At 43.4% G+C, this 20363-nt stretch overlaps 1 protein-coding gene across 3 annotated transcripts in view; it reads left to right on the top strand.

The window, feature by feature from the left end:
• The window catches only part of IL1RAPL2 (interleukin 1 receptor accessory protein like 2), a 391439-nt gene that overhangs the window by 345372 nt on the left and 25704 nt on the right, over positions 1 to 20363 (top strand). For all 3 annotated transcript variants that reach the window (XM_074601410.1, XM_074601412.1, XM_074601411.1), the window contains one exon: positions 17398 to 17527. In XM_074601410.1, the coding sequence (XP_074457511.1) occupies positions 17398 to 17527 (130 nt within the window). The remainder of the gene's footprint in view (positions 1 to 17397; positions 17528 to 20363) is intronic.

The raw sequence follows: 20363 nt of genomic DNA on the forward strand, positions 1-20363 counted from the left end.
GAAAGAGACCAAGGAGGAGCGGCTGGGCATGCCTGAATGGATGAATACACACCATCAGGTGTCTGCGGTGCCTGCTCCAGTTGGGTGCAGCTTTGTTGCAGCCCAGCAGCCATTGGCAAAGCTGTTGGCCCAGTAGATAAGCCCTGCTTACACCCTGCCAGATGCTCAGGTTTCACTGCATATGATCAGAGCCTCTGAACCAGGGCTGGCTCGTGCAAAAGGCAGGTGACCGTCAGGGTTGGTGGACTCTGCGTAGTAAACAACCCCCCTGAAGCACTTCAGGATGGCCAGGAACTGAAGAAGGAAAAACACAGACAAAAGCAGGACAGCAACCTTCCGTGGGACCATTCACAGTCCTTTGATTGCTTTTGGGTTTGAGGTTACATAAACCTTGTCTTCATTTAGGCCAAAGTTAAATTCCATTCTGTGAAATAGCCTTTCCCCAGGCACTGGTGAAGCTCATGGCCTACGATTAGGTGGAAGTGCTACTTTGTGGCTCTGTGGCTCTGCATTTGTTTCTCTGCACAGTTAGCATGTGTCACCCCGGCTTTTACTTCATTTCCATTTGAACAAGCAAAAAGCACCATTACATAGGCTCTGAGCAGCTTGCAGATGACTCGACATGACAAAAGCAAAGTGCAGGGTGCCAGCAATCAGAAGCTGCCGCAAAATGCCTGTCACGTCCTCTCCTTTGCATCTAAAGCCAACCAAAAAAGTGGGCCAGGCAGTATCAGAGAGTGAGGCTGGTTGGGACCCCATCGGTCCTGCAGACCCCTTCTCCCAGGGGGGCAGGCCTACTTTAGCAGTGGTTGTGCACGGTGGGGCTGAGGTTTCTTTAACCCCCTAAGAAAAGCTCAAGTGCCTGCCAAGTGTGGCAGCAGCACAGGTAGCCTAGGGTCCATGGGTTGCACAGTGCTAGCTGTGAAGACAGGAGGCATGAGATGGTGGCTGGACCAAGGACCATCCACCACCCCAGGCTGCTGTGAGCTTGTGGGCAGCATAGACAGGGGTGCCAGCCCTGTGGGGGCAAGCATGCTGCTGCCATTGCATGGTTAATCCTGCCAGGCAGTGACATCTGGGTTCCCCTGGCTGTATCTTCCCTTGCAGGCCCAGCACAGAGCGAGCGCACTGCCCATCATGTGTTTGCATTTCCATTAGCAAGGGGGGCAGATTTTCCTTCTCTTTTTCTCCTATGAAATTACACCTTGTTGTCACCTTTCTCCAGCAGCTGAAGAGAAACCCTCCCCTGCTAGCCTCTCTGGGGAACCCTGGCCTCCCTTAATACTACCCCTTGCAGTGCTGGAACTGAACTTGAGACTGCTTCGGTGTAGCACAGGCAGGGACCTCCGCTCTGGCAGCCCCGCACCTTGGGAATGGCAATGCTACTGTTCAGGGACAGCAGGCATAGTGCCGAGGTGGCTGCCATAGGAGCCCTCCTGTCACATCTTTAGGGAGGCCACAGCCTGTCACTTGTATTCTCCCAGTTGGGTCTTTCACTGCTCAAAAGGCTCATTCCCTGTCCCCTCACGTTATCTATGCCAGACACAAAAGAAATGTTTGCCTATGCTGAGGTTTAATTTCTCCTTTCGTTGAAATGCCCTTTTACTACTCTTCCGTTTGAAGTCGTCTTTGAACAGTATTCTGGAAGGGAGATTGCTCTTTGCCTTCCACAGCTATCCCCTGTAAGCTGCTACATACACTCTGTAATCTCAGCGAACACAGCACTATGTGTTTTGCTGCCAGGTGACTTCACAGGGCAGTGGCTGGTAACTCTGGAGCGTGGCAGTTGGCTCCTCGGGGCTCTGAAAGGGAGTTAGGCTGTACCCTTGTGTCGGTGGGGGCAAGGGCTCTCTGGGAAGGTCAGCAGCTCCAACACAAAATTTGTAGGGGTCAGTAAATCTGAAAAGGCTGAAAAATTAGTGCTGCAGGCGTCAGTACAGAAGTATTTAATGTCTTTTCTCTCTGTTGGAAAAATGAGAAAAATTCAGCAACTCACTGGAAAAGAAAGAAAAAATCCCGACTTGTTAGCAAATAGAGCTGTGTTTCTGTGTGGAGCTGACTTTTAAAGTGGGTTTCATTAGGGTGACTGAAGGGGAATGGGAGTGTCTGTGTAGCCAATTTGTTTGGCATTTGGGAATTGTGAGTATTATTTGGTCTGTTTGGCTGATAACTACCCAAGGGATCCTAGTTTTCAGCACACTGTGAGGCACAAAGTACAATGGGCTGCAGGGGTCTGTGCTCACTCTCTGCGCCAGGCTGTGAGGTTATCCTTAGTGCGAAATGAGAAATGACACAGGTATGGGTAGTACAGAGCCTAAATCTGCCCTAGCCTTCCCAAGGGAGCGCTGCTTTGAGGCTCTACTCAACAAGCCTCGAGTCAGCCCTGGTCCCCATGACCAGAGCTGACAGCATCCTTCCTCTACCTCTGAAGATTCAGCCTCTTTTCTCAGTGCCCAAAATCCCCTGCAGCCCTGCCCACAGTTTGAGTTTTACAGCATGGGAAGGATTTTTCAGATGCTACATCCAGTCCTGTCTCCCTCCAGGCAGGCTTTCTGTCAGAGACGAGGCCACCAGGCAGAGCTAAGAAGTGCATCTTGCCCATTATCAGCACAACTCATCAGAGCGAAATGGTGCTGAGAAACACTAGGCTGAAATGCAGCAGCAGTAGCATATAAGGCAAAATACTAGAGGCCTCCAGTGAAATCCCAGAGTACACAAACCATACCCAGGAAAAGAAGGTTTCTATCCGTCACTGAGTCAGCACAGGTGTTGTGGTGGAGATTCAGACTTTAGGAAGGCTGAGGGTGGAGGGGAGGAGACTTCATTCAAGACGATTCTTGACAACTTGGCCTGAGTTGGTGTCTTTTTCTAACACTAGCCCAAGGAAGAATGAATCAGCTGAGGAAATAATTTTGGTTTTGACAGAGAAATGAAAGAAATTAGTTCAGACACATCAGTTCTCCACAAGGTAGCACAGAAGATAATTATCCAAACAGAGGAAAAATTTTACCTGGCCTTTTCTGTCTCTAATACTCAGCAGAGTCGTGAGAAAAACCTCTCTGACTTCAAAGTGCAGCAGTTCCCTCAGGGCAGCTAACAACTCTTCACGGGTATCACCCAGTGCTGGGTGCCCTCTGCCAGCATTCATTTGGGTGCTGGAGTAGGAAATAATAGCGAAGCGCTGCCGTGTTCACATCACCCTGTGCGTGAAGCAATAGTGGCTTTCCTAAATTTGGAAATCTATTCTGGACTACAGCAGGTTTTTTCTGTTGTATTTGTCTCCATTTTATATTGCTACATGAGCTTTTGAGAACATATGCAGCATCCCTTTAAATATCCTTAAAAGAAACATTCACAAGGCTTGGGGGGCAGGCGTTTGCCTCAGCCTGTTATCACCTGCAGGCACAGCTTTATTTAGTGCTCTGTGAGGTAGCAGATGCACATCTCTAAAGGCCAGTCCTTTCGTCTTGCTCCTGCGCATCTGTGTGTGATTAGACCATCACAATTCCAGATGATCACAATTACCTGGGTCCTTGCTTCATTTTGGATGGTGGCAGGAGCTTTCCCAAGGGAGGGAATAATAAGTCTGTAACCTTCTCTGGTTAATTCAGAGGTGAAGGCCACATAAAGGTTTCTCGTACTAGAAAAAAGCTCAAATAACAATCTTGACACTGATGTGGCTGTGGTTTCACATTACATCTTGCAGGGAGCGGCTTAATTTCTTTCTCGTCACTAGCCCAGCTAAGAAAAGAGATAAGCAATAAAGAAGAGCAAAGCTTTTCTCTCAGGAGGTTTTTTTATAAGATCCTGCCCTGAGCTCCTAAGATACTGCCTTATATCCAAACGCTACTGTGGGCAAGACATGAGGGGGATATTCTGAGGCTCCAGGACTGAATGAAATCAAAGTTGCTCTCTGTGGGAGCCAGCTTTGTGTGCTGAGTGCTCTTGCATGGCTGCTCACAGCGTGCTGCAGCAAAGGGCAGGCTTGAGCTCATACCTGGGCCAGGCAGCAGCTCACTCGTGCTTTGCCTGCTGTGCGTAACAGGACTGAGAGCCCTGCTCACATGGTAGAGGAAGGGCTTCTATTTCCTGATTCCTCTTTATTGTAGAATAGCAAATATATATATTTTTTTTAAGATCAACCATGTAGGTCCACTGAATTCGCAGGAGGTTGCTCTGAATTAGCTCATAACGTGGCTCTCCCAAATGTAAGGAGTTCATGCTAAGTTCTCTGCAGCAAGGCAATATAGCTTCCCTCTTCTCAATATATTTCAGATTCAAATTCATAACATCTTCTTGTAAGTCTCAAGAAGACATGACATCCCTCTCCCCAAGAGGTGGGGGTGGGGTGGAGTTGAAGGTCTTTTATTTATTTATTTATTATGGTTTCGGTGTTTTATTTTTTCAAAAAGGTTACAGCTGTGTGGAATCTGTGCCCAAATTTTTGGAGCACAATGTTTTAACCTGCAGATGAATTTCAAGGCCCAGTTCATTGCTAAGGAAGTGGTTGACTGATTACCAACTTGTGCCTGGCAGAAATATTCATTCTTCCCTTTCATTTTAAGATCTGGTTTCTTATCCTTTCATTTGCTTTCCATATCAGTCTGAGGCCTGAGGATCTCTTGCTCTGAGTCCACTTACCTCTCACAGTATGGCCATTTGCCTTAGCCATAGGGAATCCATGGCCAGGATACTTGGCGGCCTGGGAAATCCCCAGGGCAATGGGACCACCTTATGGTGAATCTGTGCTCCCCTCTCTCACAGTGTAGCCCCACAGGCATACCAGATGTGCGCTTTGCTGCATCCCCTGCTGGTGGCAAGTAGGGTAGAGCTGGTACCATTCAGAGAGGTCTGTATCTATAGCTTACTCTGGTAACAGTTGCCCCCTTTCATACCTGGAAGAGGAGTCCACAAAAGCTGACCCCTGCTCCTCTGATGCTGTGAGCCAAAGGCAATGTTACACTCCTTCAAGGGTGCTCTGCTGTGATCTGGAGAAGGCCAATGTTAGTCCTTGCAGAGACATCTTTCCTTCCCTGTTTACCCAGTGGAGTTTTGCAATGATTTCCCTGCTAAGTTTTGAAATTCACACTCTTTTCTGCAAGCATGTGATGTCTCATCACCGTGAGTTTGAACAGGGTAGTTCGCCTTTGCAGGAGTTTCTGCTTGGGCCAGCAAAGTGTTTTTTGATTTTTGGAGTGGTTTTAATCATCGTCAATCAGCAGTGTTGAGAATGAAGGTGAATTAAGTGAATTTGGGGAAGGTGAAACCATGGGTTGTGCCTTCACTGTATGTAAATATCCAGGGGAAAAAAAGTGATGGGGCAGAAATTAGGAGTTCTGAGTTACAGACTTCATGGTTTGGCATTCACATAGGGAAAATTGAGATTATTAGACTCCTGTGCAACTAAAATTACATTTAATGTGTGGTTAATGTGAATGCTATCAACTGAATGCAAGGCAAGAGGCTTAGGGTAAATCTGAGTCCTCACTGCTAATAGGTTTAGGGCAATTAGTCTATTGACTTCTGTAAATGACATCTGTCAGAGAAAAAAAAACCAAGGTAATTTTCAACATGGCAGTTACCTGAATTGACAGATTATGTCTCGAATTACTGAGCACAAGGGGATGCCACCACATCTCTTTAGGAAGGAGTAGTTGTAACCCTGAGAAGTTGTCTGAACTTATAAAATTTCTTATGACCCTGACATCCTTAAGCGCTCACTTGCACCCAAGATAAAAGTTCTTGCTTTAGGTCTTGTATCTTGGTTAAAAGATTCTTAACTCAAAGTTTTGAGGGGTGGAGGGGGAAACAAACAAAAAGTAATGTGAAACAGTGAGTTTTCTGTGTGATTGACCTTTTTTTAAATGCTGTCCACCTTAATGTTACTTGCTTTTTTTTATCATGACTTTTTATTTTAACAATAAGAAGGGCAAATAAAAATGTTTCCTTTAATTTTGACAAATTAGAAGAGATTAAACTTCCCTGTAAATTCTTTATTGGACAACTGATGAATAATATTGATTCACTCAATAAGCAAAATACAGGTTGTATTTATTGAACTGTGTTTTACTTTCCTACTCTCCCTGAATGTTATCTCTAAATTTAAGTAAATAATTACTTGGAGAAGATGTTGTTCTGTGGCTGTGGTTTTTCTTTTTGAAATTTTTTCACAGATACAGTCTTTATTTAACACTCACTGTTGCCTTTACTCAGCATAGCATTTAAATACGTGCTTAAATTTGATCAACAGGGAACCCTCTCCCTATTCAGCAAAATGTTTGAGTATTTGCTGAGTTTTAAGCACATCAGTCAGTTGTAGATTCTCATTTGAGTACAAGCTGATCTTGATAGCTGTGTCCCTGTTGGCCCCTTTGTGCAGGGGAATTTGCGTCATCTTATCACAAGCCAAGGCAAGTCCTGTCCCCTGTGGATGAGAGGCCACCTGCATAACTGAGGCCAAGCGAGGTGACAGTTGTGGTTACATTCATTATCACAGGTGATTGACATCTGTCTCTTCATCCCCCTGATCAGGACCCCAGCACTGCATTTGATTTCTTTTAGGAGGGCTGGGAAAGCTGGAGAAATACAAAGGTTACAGCAGTTACTGCCTCTTGGGTCTGGCCCCTTTTCTCAGCCCTCCCGTCCCATTCTCCTGCACTGAGTCAGGAGCATGGCAGCAGAGAGAGGGAAGATCTTAGGTAACATGAAAATATGTGCATCAAGGTAATATTCTGGACCTTGTTAGCCACACTAACATTTCTGGCCCTATATGCCTGCTGCAGGGCACTGTGAAGATACTAGCAAGCTTTTAAGGGAGAATTAGGTTTTTCATTAACATCTTTGTACAAAACTGATATCCCGGGCCATTTGGATCTTTCAGGTTTACAGAACAATGTACTCTGTGATTTAAACTTTATTTCATGAGCTAATTAAGAAATAAACAAACATGACAAACAGGGGCTCAGTCCCCTTTTGCCCAGACTAATCTATCACATGAATTCAGTTATTCACCATTCAAATCACAAGGTTTCAGAACGCATAACCCATAACTCTTAATATTGTGCACCTATGAGCAAAAGAAAAGAATTAGTTACCTAGCTGACGGTAAGAGTGCTCATCCTTCCTCCTCCATCAAGTTGTGGGAGTCCCCACAACACGTGGGAAGCATGAAAGCCTCAGCAGTCCAGCTGTTGTTGGATCTGCTTCAAAAGCCTTTTGGGTAAATTGATGTTTTATACCCTCTAGCTTGGAGGTTCGGTCTATACCATTTCCCTAAGTTAGTGGATTCGGAGGAAACTGCCAGAGAAAAGATGCTGGCTGCTGGAGACAGCAATTTGCAGGTGATAATGGTGCATAATAGCCCTTTAGCTCTGCCTGGCCACCTGTCCTGCCCTAGTTGGTGCTCTTGCTTTGACCTAATGGCGCTGTTCCCAGCATACATCAGGCCTTAGCTTGAGCTGGGTTAGCCAGATTCTAAGCAGAAGTTCAGTGAACAGTCACAAACTGAGGATGAAAATACCTCTTAGATTCAAGCATACATTTATTTCAGAGTCTCACCTTGTTTATAGGGCACCTTGTATATAGACATCCATAGCAGGAAGCTTAAGTTCACATTTGCTTTGTCCTTTCTAAGTGAAGAAAAATTATCCATTCTATAGTCATTGTCTTAAGAAGTTCTATCATTTGTTTAAAAATCAACACAGAAGTTGGAAAAAGTTTAGAGTAATTTCTTCAGTCTGTTGCAGCCTGCCGCTGGTTTCCTTAGCAACCTTGATTGTACCCTCTGCATACTAAATGGGAACTCACTAAGATGTACGACTCAATACCCATTACATACTCATGTGAGTGAGGTTCAGAATTTGGCCATATTGATGGTAGCAGGTCTTGGTTAGGTTGGTCCCTCCATATGCTGACTTCCCATGAAGCCAGATTACTCTGTAGAATGAGATGCTGGATCTCATCCTCTTTCTCCCCTGAGAGAAAAGATCAAGATGTGCTTGCTCAGAAAACTGAAATGTAAGGCTTGAGTGTCCTTAGAAAATTTTATGAAGGGACGAGTTGGAGGGTTGGAAAGTCCTGAAGCTGGCAAGAATCGGTGATGTGTGTGATAGGGACCCTACCTTCCCCTTGAGCCAGCAGATGGCTGGGGGGAGGCAGGAATCACAGAATCACAGAATGGTAGGGTTGGAAGGGACCTCTGGAGATCATCTAGTCCAACCCCCCTGCCAGAGCAGTGTCACCTAGAGCAGGTTGCACAGGAACATGTCCAGGCGGGTTTTGAATGTCTCCAGAGACGGAGACTCCACCACCTCTCTGGGCAGCCTGTTCCAGTGCTCTGCCACCCTCAAAGTAAAGAAGTTCCTCCTCGTGTTTAGGTGGAACTTCCTATACTCAAGTTTGTGCCCCTTACCTCTTGTCCTGTCCCTGGGCACCACTGAAAAGATCCTGGCCCCATCCTCCTGACACCCACCCTTTAAGTGTTTATAAGTGTTGATAAGGTCCCCCCTCAGTCGTCTTTTTTCCAGACTGAAGAGAGCCAAATCCCTCAGCCTTTCTTCATAAGAGAGGTGTTCCAGCCCCCTAATCATCTTTGTAGCTCTCTGCTGCACCCTCTCCAGCAGTTCCCTGTCCTTCTTCAACCAGGGAGCCCAGAACTGGACACAGTACTCCAGGTGCGGCCTCACCAAGGCAGAGTAGAGGTGGGGGATGACCTCCCTCGACCTGCTTGCCACACTCGAGGAGCATCTCTTTCTGGTCCATCTCTTTGTACTCAAACAAACAGTTGGCTGTTTGCCCTTTCCACCATGGGACAGTCCTCTAAGGAAGCAAGTGCCCCTCTGAATAATTTTTCCCTTCCTGCTTTTCTCTCAAAGCAACGCACCTGTGTGTTGCCACCTATTTTGGCCATGTTAAAAAGCGATATCAGAATAGAGAGAAATGATTGCTGTGAAACATGGGGCCATGCCCTGGCCGTAGTGAGATGATTTGTTCCATTTCACTCCCTGCTTAGTTCACCTTAGTCTGGATGTCACTGCTCTGTTGCCGTTGGGCTGCCCCAGCCCTTGGAATCCTACCACCAAGGGGACGTTTTTAAGTACCTACAGGGCATTTTCTCTTAAATAATATTTCTCTGCCTCAAAATGCACAGAAATGAGATTTTCAGAAGGACTCCAGCATTGAGCACAAATTAAAATCAGCACAAGGCAGCTGTCAGGCTGCTTCTGGAAATCCCACTAAGCATCTGTCTTCATTTTTGGTGAATAACTGAAAAGCTAAAATCCTTGACTTTCAGTTACACCTGAGCTCTCAATGACTAAGACTTCAAATTCTGACCCCAAGGCAGTTCTGAAAATGGGATAAAGGATTTTACAGGATTTAGGTGAGGTTTACATTGGCAGGGGGATGGGTGTGTTGTTTTTCTGTGTGTGTTTTTGGAAGAAATTTGCTCTAGGAGATTTTGCCTTGATTGATTGATTTTTGGAACATCCAATAAATTTTTATCAGCAACATTTCAGCCTTGTATGTATTTTACTTTTGTTTTTCTCTTTTTGTGAGAGCCATGGTCAATAGCCAAGCCTACAAGCAGCGCTTGCAGTGGGTCATGATTGTGTTGTTTAAATGGTTGGGGCTATGGAATGACAGCAAATGCATTGACTTGTGTTCTTGGCAACAAGCTGTCTAGAGGCTTAGTTGCTTTGTTTCATGTTTGGGGTTTTGCTGCTTGCTGTTAGTGTTATTTTGATGCTACTTTATACGTATGCCATTTGCTCATTTGAGTGAGACAGAAAAGCACAAATACCTCATGGCCGTGTGTTTTGTGATGTCTCAGGGCATAAGAAATAAGAGCAGAGCAAGAAAGTAAGTTAGGATTAAGATCATAAGCTGCAGAAGACAAAATAAGACCTAAAGATCTTTTGCATTTTTCTTGTCAAAGTTTTTACTGGGCTCGCTCTTATTGCCAAAGACTTGCCTTAGTCAAAAAGTTCTTACATGAGTGAAGAGCCGACTTAATGTATGTCACGTGCCACCACCATTTATTTTTCCTATGTATCAATACAACTACAATGATTTTGGTGGCTAGGATACACTGTTCATAACATGGGGCCTTACTTAGGGGAAGAGCACTTTCTTTAATCTGTTTCTTTGTAGAAACATGAAGAATAAAACAATCTAGTAAAATATATATATCTGTATCTATGTGGGTGTTTTTAAATGCTCTTAAACTGATTAGAAACGTCTGGAGGCTAGTTAGGTTTGATTTCACTATAAATTTATCTTATTAAAGCAATTATCATCACTACCCAAAGCAGGTTTCTTAATTTTATTTAAAATGCTTTCAGTTCACTAATTGCTGGCTGATCTTTAATTATGCAAATGTTTGGAAGGATCATATCCAGTCATGAATCTCCTGGCTGCTGGAATAGAGTTCTGAAACATTATAGGATTTTCTGTAATTTTTTTTTTTTTTTGTCAGAGAAAATAATGTGTTTTGAGTATGCTTTATTTTCACTGGATCCATTAATGCTAAAACTAGTCACTAAACTCCATAAGACTTTTACCTAAATAAGGGTAACATGGTTTATCACACAGTTAGGCTTGTGTTCTGTAGAACAGCTAAGTTAGGAGAGGAGGATGAAGCAGCCCAGGTAGAGTAATTAGCACTGACTTGTTGTGGTAAACAAATCACGGAACCTTTGATCAAGTAACACTGGGAAATTGCCAGGGAAGAATAAAGGAGGGAGGTGATAATGTACCTGAGGTTTTTGTGGGGTGTTGTAGCTTTGTCTAAATCCAGTAGTGGAGGAATGGAATGGAATGGAGTGGAACGGAATGGAATGGAATGGAATGGAATGGAATATTTCGGTTGGAAGGGACCCACAATGATCATCTAGTCCAACTGCTTGACCAATTCAGGGCTGACCAAAAATTAAAGGGTATTGTTAAGGGCGTTGTCTTAAACATTGACAGACTTGGAGCATCGACCACCTCTCTAGGAAGCCTCTTCCAGTGTTTGATCACCCTCTCGGTAAAGAAGTGCTTCCTAATGTCCAGTCTAACCCTCCTCTGGCACACCTTTGAACCATACACAACATCCTGTCACTGGATCCCAGGGAGAAGAGCTCAGCACCTCCTTCTCCACATCCCCTCCTCAGGAAGCTGTAGAGAACGATAAGGTCACCCCTCAGCCTCCTTTTTTGCAACTAGACAAGCCCAAAGTCCTTAGTTACTCCTCATAGGACATTCTTTCCAGCCTTGTTGCTCTCCTCTGGTGCATTCAAGGAACTTCACGTCCTTTTTAAATTGTGGGTCCCAGAACCGCACACTCCGAGTGAGGCCGCGCCAATGCTGAAAACAGCGGAATAATCCCCTCTCTTGACCGACTGGCGATGGTGGGTTCGATCCCTGCCAGGATGCGGTTTGGCTTCTTGGCTGCCAGGGCACACTGCTGGCTCGTGTTTGGCCTGCTGTTGGCCAGCACCCCCAGATCCCTTTCTGCAGGGCTGCTCTCCAGCCACTCCTCTCCCATTTTATACTTGTGCTCGACATTACTCTGTCCAAGGTGCAGAATCTGGCATTTCGACTTGTTAAATTTCATACTGTTAATCATAGTCTAGTGCTCCAGTCTATCTAGATCCCTCTGCAAGGCCTCTTATCCCTCAGGACAGTCAACAGCACTTCCCAGTTTGGTATCATCAGCAAACTTGCTAATAATCTGTGAAGAATTTCAGTGCTGCCTTAGCAGATTATAGGAACAGATGCTGAAGATCCTGATGTTGTGAAGCGGTGAAGCCTTTGATCTGTGCTGAGAGGGGACTGGGAAACACAGGTGATCAGCTGTGCTGGGTGACATGAGCAAAACCCAAATATATCCTCAGCTGCCTCTGCCAAATGCCTCCTGACTTCTTTAGGAGGTCATCCCATTGTGGATGAACCCCAGGCAGAGGGTTAGGGCTCAAGATTTGGCTTGGGCTGCACCACCTCAGGGTGCTTCTGGGTTCTGCCTGCTAATTGCTGAGCATAGGAGAACAGCCAAGAGGATGTCCTTGCAAGGGACTTAGAAAAAAGTGACATTCTCTGCAAACTAGATAGAAGCTACCACACACAGAGATTGTTTTTTATAAGTCAAGGTCTGTGTTGCCCCTGGCATTTGTTTCGTGGATAAATTGCAGGCCTAAGCTCTGTCTCCCATATCTTCTTATCCAGGATGTCCTTCTGAAGGAAAAGGAAATGTGTTTTCTACTTCACAGTTGTATACTTGCCTTGCCAGGGAAATTTAAATCATTCTGCTGCTCTTTGGCCAGTTTCTAGCACTTATAAAGCACATTAGAACAATAATGTTCTTATCAGTGACATGGTGATTTGCCTTGCAAACTTTGCAGCCTGGAAAGTCAGATTTGATCCTGCAGACAGCCTGTGGAATACACTTACCGAGATGTGATAAGTAACTTGCCTTTCTCGTCCTCTGTCTCAGCAAACTGAGGAAACAAAGTCTGTGAAGTGGCTGCATAACATCTGCATGTGTCAAGAGTGGGACGCTGCTCCTTTGCAAACACTTCTCTGTCAGTCTTATAGGGAAAGAGACACAGGCACCATTATCAGAGAGGAGCTACATGATGCATATGCATCGATAAGAGAGACTTGGAGTGCTGGAATGAGTTTTGGTGGCAGCAGCGCACTTGTTTCTCCTTCTATGTGTATACAGCATCCAGCCCAGAAAGAGATAAAAGCAATGGTATTAACACTCAGGTGGAGCTAAAGATGTAAATCCAGCTAGCAAAGTGTCCAGGACTAACTTTTGATGTTGCTTGCTAAAAGTTTTCCTTTCACACTTTCAGGCAGTTCTGCTTACCAGCTTGCGAGGATCATCTGGTTCGGTTCAGGCTTGTTGACAGAGGTGGTGTATCTGGCACAAAAATGTGAAAGAATTGGAAAAAACACTAATGTTTCAAGGCATAGGGAAAAAAAAGCAAACACCCAAGGATTCATAGATGACTTTGGCTGTTTGATGGGGTTCTCTGGGATGATTTTCTCCAGTAGTGAAAGCTTGATTTGCTGGAAGAACAGAGCACCAGCAGAATGTGGACATCAGAGAATATGAACTCTGTATTAAATCCTTGAATGGATGCTGGCAAATAAACCACGAAATACACTAATTGTGTAAAACGAGTGAAAAATCCATACTTTCAAAAAAATTGCTGAAAAAATGCCTTAGCATAAGCCAGATCTTAGGACCTGTGAACAGCTTTTGTCTTCCATGCTGGTTTTTAAAAGACTGAATGACATTTAGGTATTTTAAGCTTCATTTACTTCATGCTTGGAGCATGCCTCATTCAGAGAGACTGTGCTGCAGGATTTGTCATTCTCTTTCCAAGCATGTCGGACCCACAGTAAGCACATTCAGAATCATGCCTGCCTAAACTGTTTTGCAGGCTCTTTTTCCATCCTTAGCCAGTACTCCTACCACCATCAGGCAGCTATTTTGCTTGAATAATTGCATTTCTGTGGAATTCTCACTTTCAGAAAAAAAATTTGCTAAAATGTATGGTAGAGTTCACGCAGATTTATTGTGAAAACGGTCAGGTGAAAAATGTACCATAAGATTTAGCAATAAAAGTCATTCCTGTTGCCAGCGGTTGTGTCTTATCAGCTGGGAGTTTGCAACAAACCTGCCTGATTGACAGAGTAGGGAAAAAAGCTAAAGCAAAGACTTCTGCGGGAACCTGAGGCTTTACTGTAACAAGGTGACCCAAGCAAAGCAGTAGACTCAGCAATGTCTACAAGCAGCCTTTCCTACTTTCTACCTTTGTTTCTTAAAACATTCTCTCAAGTGTTGATTTATTAGAAATCTCACTCATTGTTTTCTCCGTTTCTCAGCAAATTATTTTATCAATTAAAATCGCAACTTAAATGTCTGTCTGATTTAAATAGATACCATTCATTCTAGGAACTTTGATGTTATTAATTAAATGATGCAAGGGGAAATTTTCTAAATAAGAACAGTTAGTAGTGGAAATACTTAATCTTGTGTGGAATAGAAGTAAAGCTATGCAAAAGTTTGGGCCTTACACAAGATGAGTTGTTGGAGTTATAAACTGCCTGGTAGTTCCTTCTGCGTGGAACTCTGTGACTCAGGGTGATACCACATGACTCAAAGCCAGCCCCAAAATCAGGATCTGCAAAGGGCTCTTTCCACGCTCAGTGCCTGTTTCTCCCCATATTTGAGGGTACATTTAGGAACGAGGGAATTCTGCTGCAGTTTTAGGATCTCAGTACTTGGGGAGAAATGCAGTGAGACATGCCACGTTCTTTTCTGGATAGGAATTGGTTGGAGTTCCGTGAAAAATAGTATTAACAGGTTGCTGCTGTGGCCAGCTGTGTCTTAACGTAGCAGGAGAGAGGAAACCTCCCTTCCTTTCCTTGTGGAGGCTTATTTGAGCAGGTAAAGTGTTTCTGCAAGGAAGAACCAATGTTACCTTTTCTGACTTTGTCCTGCTTCCAGAGTCACAAAGGAGTGATGAGGGTTATAAAACAGAAGCTGCTTCAGAGAGCTACAGAAGACCAAGACCAGCTTGAGAAGCAGACGAACAGTGTGTGAGGGTTTGGGTTTGGATGAGACCTTGAAGTGTCATCAAACCCCAAGCTGTTTCCACCCCAGGACAGATCAGCTCAACCCAGGCGTGCTTCATTCTGCTACTGAGATAAAAATTAGTTGTCCCATGAGAAACAGTTGCTTATACCTCCCTCCGATCAGCGACTGGTTTGCAGATGAGATGGACTATGGTTTTTTTCAGGTGTGGCCAGTCGCAGACTTTGAGCTAAAAATACTAATTGACTCTAAAGTTTGCCGTTGACGGTATTAGTTTATTCTGCTGGTTTTCCCTGGTGGCAAATAGATCTGCCCAGGCGTGTTCAGAGCATGCAGGCTTTCACAGCAAAAGCTACTGATGCTTTATGTTGGGTTTATTTATTACAGAAGCTGTGTACCAACAGCTAGGTTTTTTTAGGTTTTCCTATTTGTATAGAAAACTCCTTATTTCTTCAGACCAGACGTATCACCTCAGGATATTTACTCTGCATGTATAGAAGTCTTAGACTCACCTTGGAATATTTTCATTTCTTTAGGGTTTGTTTTTTAAGTAAAAATCTGCTGGTTTGAGGAAAAGCACACCCTCTAATATATTTTGCCAGTAACACTTAATGCCCAGCATGGTGTGCCAGGAAAAGGGCATATACTGTCGATGCTGATAGGCCACGTCTAGCCCTTTTCTTTTTCACATTGCTACAATTGTCTTTTTCCATTAAAATCAAACACGGACTGAGCAGCCAAATGCTAGGAAATAACTAAGTGCTATTTAAAGAGATGCGTATCATGACTCGGAGGCAAGAGGCACAAAAGACGTCACACCTGGCATTCAGTGTGTTAGGAAAATGTGAGATGGATGTAGCCAGAGGCTCCAAGTCTCCCTTCCACCCGTGGAGGGCATGCAGCACCTCGCAGGGCGGAGGGAATGGGTCAGAAGCAGAAGGAAACAAACTTCTCCGATATTGTCATATAGTGGTATTAAATGTCTGCCTAGAAATGTTTCTGACTCTGCATTAGTTAATGAAGTTTGGAACTTTCTCATGACGGTCGTCAGTGTTGTGGGATGTACAGATAACGGTGAATATCCACCCCTTCTTATATTTTGGACGTTCGAGCTGGTTGTATATAATCCGTCAGCAACAGCATGTGTTCAGTGGCCAGCTGTGGTAGCAGAGTTCATAGTGAATATGGAGATAATGAAAGATTCTGTAAAACATTTTCAGGATAAACGTTTTCCATTTTTGTCTTTTGCTATTTGAGAAACAGAGACTGAAGTGCAGTCTTTAAACCGTTTCGTGCTGTATCCTAGTGTTTCAAAAGGACTTGTAATTTTGGATCTTGACTTGGAAACAATTTAATGGCGGCTGGTTTTCAGTGTCTGGGAATGCTGCGTTTCCTGACTAATCAGACTCTTTTGACATGCCTTAAATTGGGCACTGAAAAAATGGATAGACAAGTGCAAGTAGTTGACTTAGGACAGCTCTGTGGGGGTTTAGGCAAAGATGCTTTAGCACACAGCTCTGATATGCTCTGAGTATGCACACAGCGAGTTATCACTGCTGAGCAGACAAGAGGGAGCTGATTAAGGCACAGTAAGTCAATCACGCAAAACCATTAGCCCATGCTCAACCAAGGGATCTGCTCCAAATGACTAGCCCTTTTTTAAAAGTGTAGGCCTGTTCTATTTCAGTGTCAAAAGAGTTTCCTGCTGGCACTGAGAATGGCTGGCAAAATAAAACATTTATTCCAAATATAGTAAAATGCATTATCTGGACTTTCCATGCTCGATAAAAGTTCTGGAAGATTCAGCAGAAGTCTCCATTGACATTAAAGAAGGTCTGTCTTCCCATCTAAGTTGGTGACTCTACAGCTGCTTTGTAACGTGGATGCTGGGTAAAAAAGGCAAAGAGAAGTGGGTGCAGCAGTTGTACTCACATATTAAGGGAATGGGCATAGTCCTCCTCAATTTCCTGGCTTGTTTGGGGTTTTTTTGTTCTTTTTTTTTTTTGTCTTTTGCAGGCAGACAACCATCTGTCCTGGCAGTGTAAGCACAGTCCTGGACTAGCTAGTACAGCTAAAGCTGTAGCCAGACAAAAACCCATCTAAATGCTGAATTCTTGGAGAGAAAAGAAATCTGATTAGTTTCCAAGTTTTATTTTCTTTCTTTGGAAGTCTTTTTGCAGAGCTGAAAGGGAGAGTTCTTTACTCTATTGCTTGAGTAATGCTTTGAAGTTTGGTCCTTTGCCAAAAACCTGTTGACAGTTACATGAGTGTTGGTGGTGCTCACTGGCATCATGTATTACTTGGGGATCTTTAAAAGCTCTCTGAACAGCTTAGCAAGACTTCATTAACATTTGATTTCTATCTAAGTGAGGAAGAAATTATTACTGTGTCTTTTTTACGGGTGGATAGGCAGCAGTAAGCAAGTTCAGTGATTTACCTGCCTCTTAGGGCACGCTCCCCAGTCCTGGTAGAGATCCCAGGAGTCTGACAAAGAAGTCATCTCTTTCTTTTTAACAACCTTCCTTTTGACATTACCTTATGTTGCTACCGTTTCCATACCTTCTCACTGTTCGCGTAGTGTCTTTCTGGGATGAAATGATAGATAACCTCAGAGTTTAATTTCACAGCAATCTCCTGTAGATGCAAATCAACATCACCCTTTTTCCTTTGGTTTATAGTTATTCCTTCTTTTTCTTCCCCTCCAATTTTAAATGGGGAGGTTTATCTGAGGTGTTGAGATTTCTCATAATCATTCTTTCACTAGTAGCCTTGACGAAGTGTCTAACCCTCTCTTTTCTTCTTGTCATCAGGAAACCCCCTGACTGTGGCCTGCAAAGCTTTCTTTGGATTCAGTGGAGAATCGGGCCCTATGATCTACTGGATGAAAGGAGAAAAATTCATAGAAGAATTAGAAGGTCACATTAGAGAAGGCGAAGTCAGGTACTTTTTGGAGTATTTACTGTTAAAAACATGGTATAATCTAAAAGCCTGTTTGGTGTTTTTTAAACAGGTTTTTAATTGGAAGTGGAAATAGTTTTCTGTCTAAAGAGTGATGAATGACCTGGAACCAGAGCAGTGTGAGTTGCTCCTTCTCCTGTCTAGCAAATAAACTCTAAAGACATAGTAGCTATCTGTGTGCCTGGAAATCTGTTATCAAATTCCCCTGACGGTAGCTGAAGCGTCTGAGTGTTCTGAGGGTTGATTTTAGCCCTGCATGGAAATGATGCTGTCCACTGCAGCTGCCCCTTGTTGGAGTCCTTGGCAAGATGACATTAATTTCAGCATCAGTGTTAATCTTAAAGATGAATGGTCTCCTGTCAAAGTCACCATACTTTTTTTCTTCTACTGAATGTGTTGTCTGCCTATGGTACAGCTCTCAGTATGCCTTAACCAGGGCTTTCAAAGGATTTGTTCATCCATGCTTAACACTTACGGGAGTGAAGGAAGTCACTGCGTGAGGATGTCCGATATCCAGCTTGTGCTTGGCTTGTTCCACGTGCTGGTTATCATTTGCTGTACCAGTTGTAAAGAAAACAAACACTTGTATCCCCATCAACTTTCATGGAATTTGCACCTAACAGCATCTTGTCTTCCTTGTTTAATGATTACCTGATTAATGGCACTTTGAGCAAAGACTAAGCTATGGTTATTCTATGGACAAGGTGGTCCCAGCTCCTATAGGCACAATGATATAAAGAAAAACAGGGTCTTTGCACCTTCCATTGCACATTTTTTGGTCTCATTTCTGAGTTGTTTGGTTTTTGTAAAAGTGATTTTGGAGAGCAGGCAGAGAGGGATATTAGTTTGTTATATTACTTGATCAATAATTTGAAGTTCAGCAATTTAACCACTAGTTATTAAGATACACTAAAATAACTGACCTAACATTGCGCCTTAATTGCATACAGATGAAATTTATCACATGTTGCCAGAATGACTTTAAGTGTACAATCCTCTTTTGGGCTTCTGACCACAAAATACAATTATTGGAAACTTCTGCCATTGCAAGTAATCAGCATTTAACGGCATTGTGTCCTCTCTTGTGTATATATATGAACAGAGTGATTTTGGTCATGTTCTTCCTCTGCATCAGAAGGACAGTTTGGGGTTTGTATTTATAGAGCTGTCCAGCTCTAGCACAGTTCAGAACTTTTCCTTTATGTGTGTTAGTGAAATTGAGTTTGAAAAAGCTGTATTTGTCCTTCATTTTGCCATCTCATTACACATTCATGTTTCAAATTAATTTTGTGACAACTCCCTTTTCTCACTCCATTAAAATGCTTTGACTCAGTTTACACACCCGTCACAATTCAGTGAATCTTCTCTCAAACAAATCTACTTATCACATACCTAATCTCCCGTGCATCACAGCCAGCATTAAAAACGTAGCATTTACCAAAACCTACTGCATCATTACCAGCAATGCCACAGTCCATCCCTTTTTTTCATTTAGAAGTAGCTGTGGCAACTGCAGTAGTAACTTTTTGCAAATGATTTTTTCACAGTAACAGCTCTTGTTTATGTGTCCCATTACAGGTGTGCTGTTTCAGGGAAACTAAGCAGCACTAACCGTTCTGGCAGTGCCCTGAGCCAGCCCACATCTTCCACCCAGTTGTATTTATGATGTATTTCAAAAAATGTCATGTATGATTCAAATTTGATGAGCCACAATGAATTTGCTGGTTAGATGCTTTTTCCATCAGTTTGCTTCTATATGGTATTATCAGCATGTTCCTGTTAACGTTGACAAACTACAACTAATCGGGAATTATTACAGCTCCATGGGTTGTTCCTTTGGCAAACATCTAACATTTTAACTCTGCATCCCCTATCTTAAATTAGTTCACAAATTTAGTAGTAGCCTGAATTTTTGGTGTTTACCTTACCCTGGACTGTACCTGTCCGTTGTGTCGCTGGATTTTCTGTATATGATGCGAGTTCAGGTTTGCAGATCGATGCAGTGTGGGAGTACCAAACGTCCATCCCTAGTTTGCATCCTCTGGCATAGTAACCAGTCAATTAGTGTGCTTTTGTGAAAGCACTGAAATAGGGATGCACATGACTGTTAAAATCAAACCCGTGGAACTGTTTTTTTGGTAGGCAGACTTTACCATGAGTAATATATGTGTAGCTCTGGGCTTCTCGTTATTTATTAGACCTTATTACAGAGCGTCATAATAAAAGTTACTAATCAGCATTGAAGGACTCAGAGGTAATGACCCCCTCTCTATCCCGCCTCCTTGTCTTCCCTTGAATTAAGATCCCCAAATGTTAGACATCCACAGGGGGAAAAGCAGAAAGAGACTTTGCTTGCCAGGTGGGTTTTTCACAGTGGTAATAAAAATGTCATGTAAATTGAACCGGGGCTCTTAAAGAAGGGGTGAGAGTCTTTAAGCCTGCCTGCAGACTTGTCGGTTGTACCTAATTATCAAAGGAGCCCACAGCAAATTTCAGCACCATCTCTCTGCCACGGCAAAGAAGTATTTTCAGGCATAAATCTTACTCACCCAGCCACCTATGAGTTGCTTCTTTTTCTTCTTCAGGCAACACTTCAGAACAGTTTGCAGGTGAGGTGCCTCATAATGCTCAGCTTTTTGTATCTTTCCTGCATTTTTGAAGTGTAAATAGTTTAACTCTTTCTAAAGGCATGAAAAGAAGTGAACGGAGACATTTTGAACTGCAGCTTTATTTCTTTCTCCTGATTAATTTAACATTCTGCCTTTTTACCCAAAGAAGTCACCTGATGGTTGCAAAACACTCAGACAAGATGAGGATG

Source organism: Larus michahellis, chromosome 9 (genome assembly GCF_964199755.1).
Source record: "Larus michahellis chromosome 9, bLarMic1.1, whole genome shotgun sequence".
NCBI lineage: Eukaryota > Metazoa > Chordata > Aves > Charadriiformes > Laridae > Larus > Larus michahellis.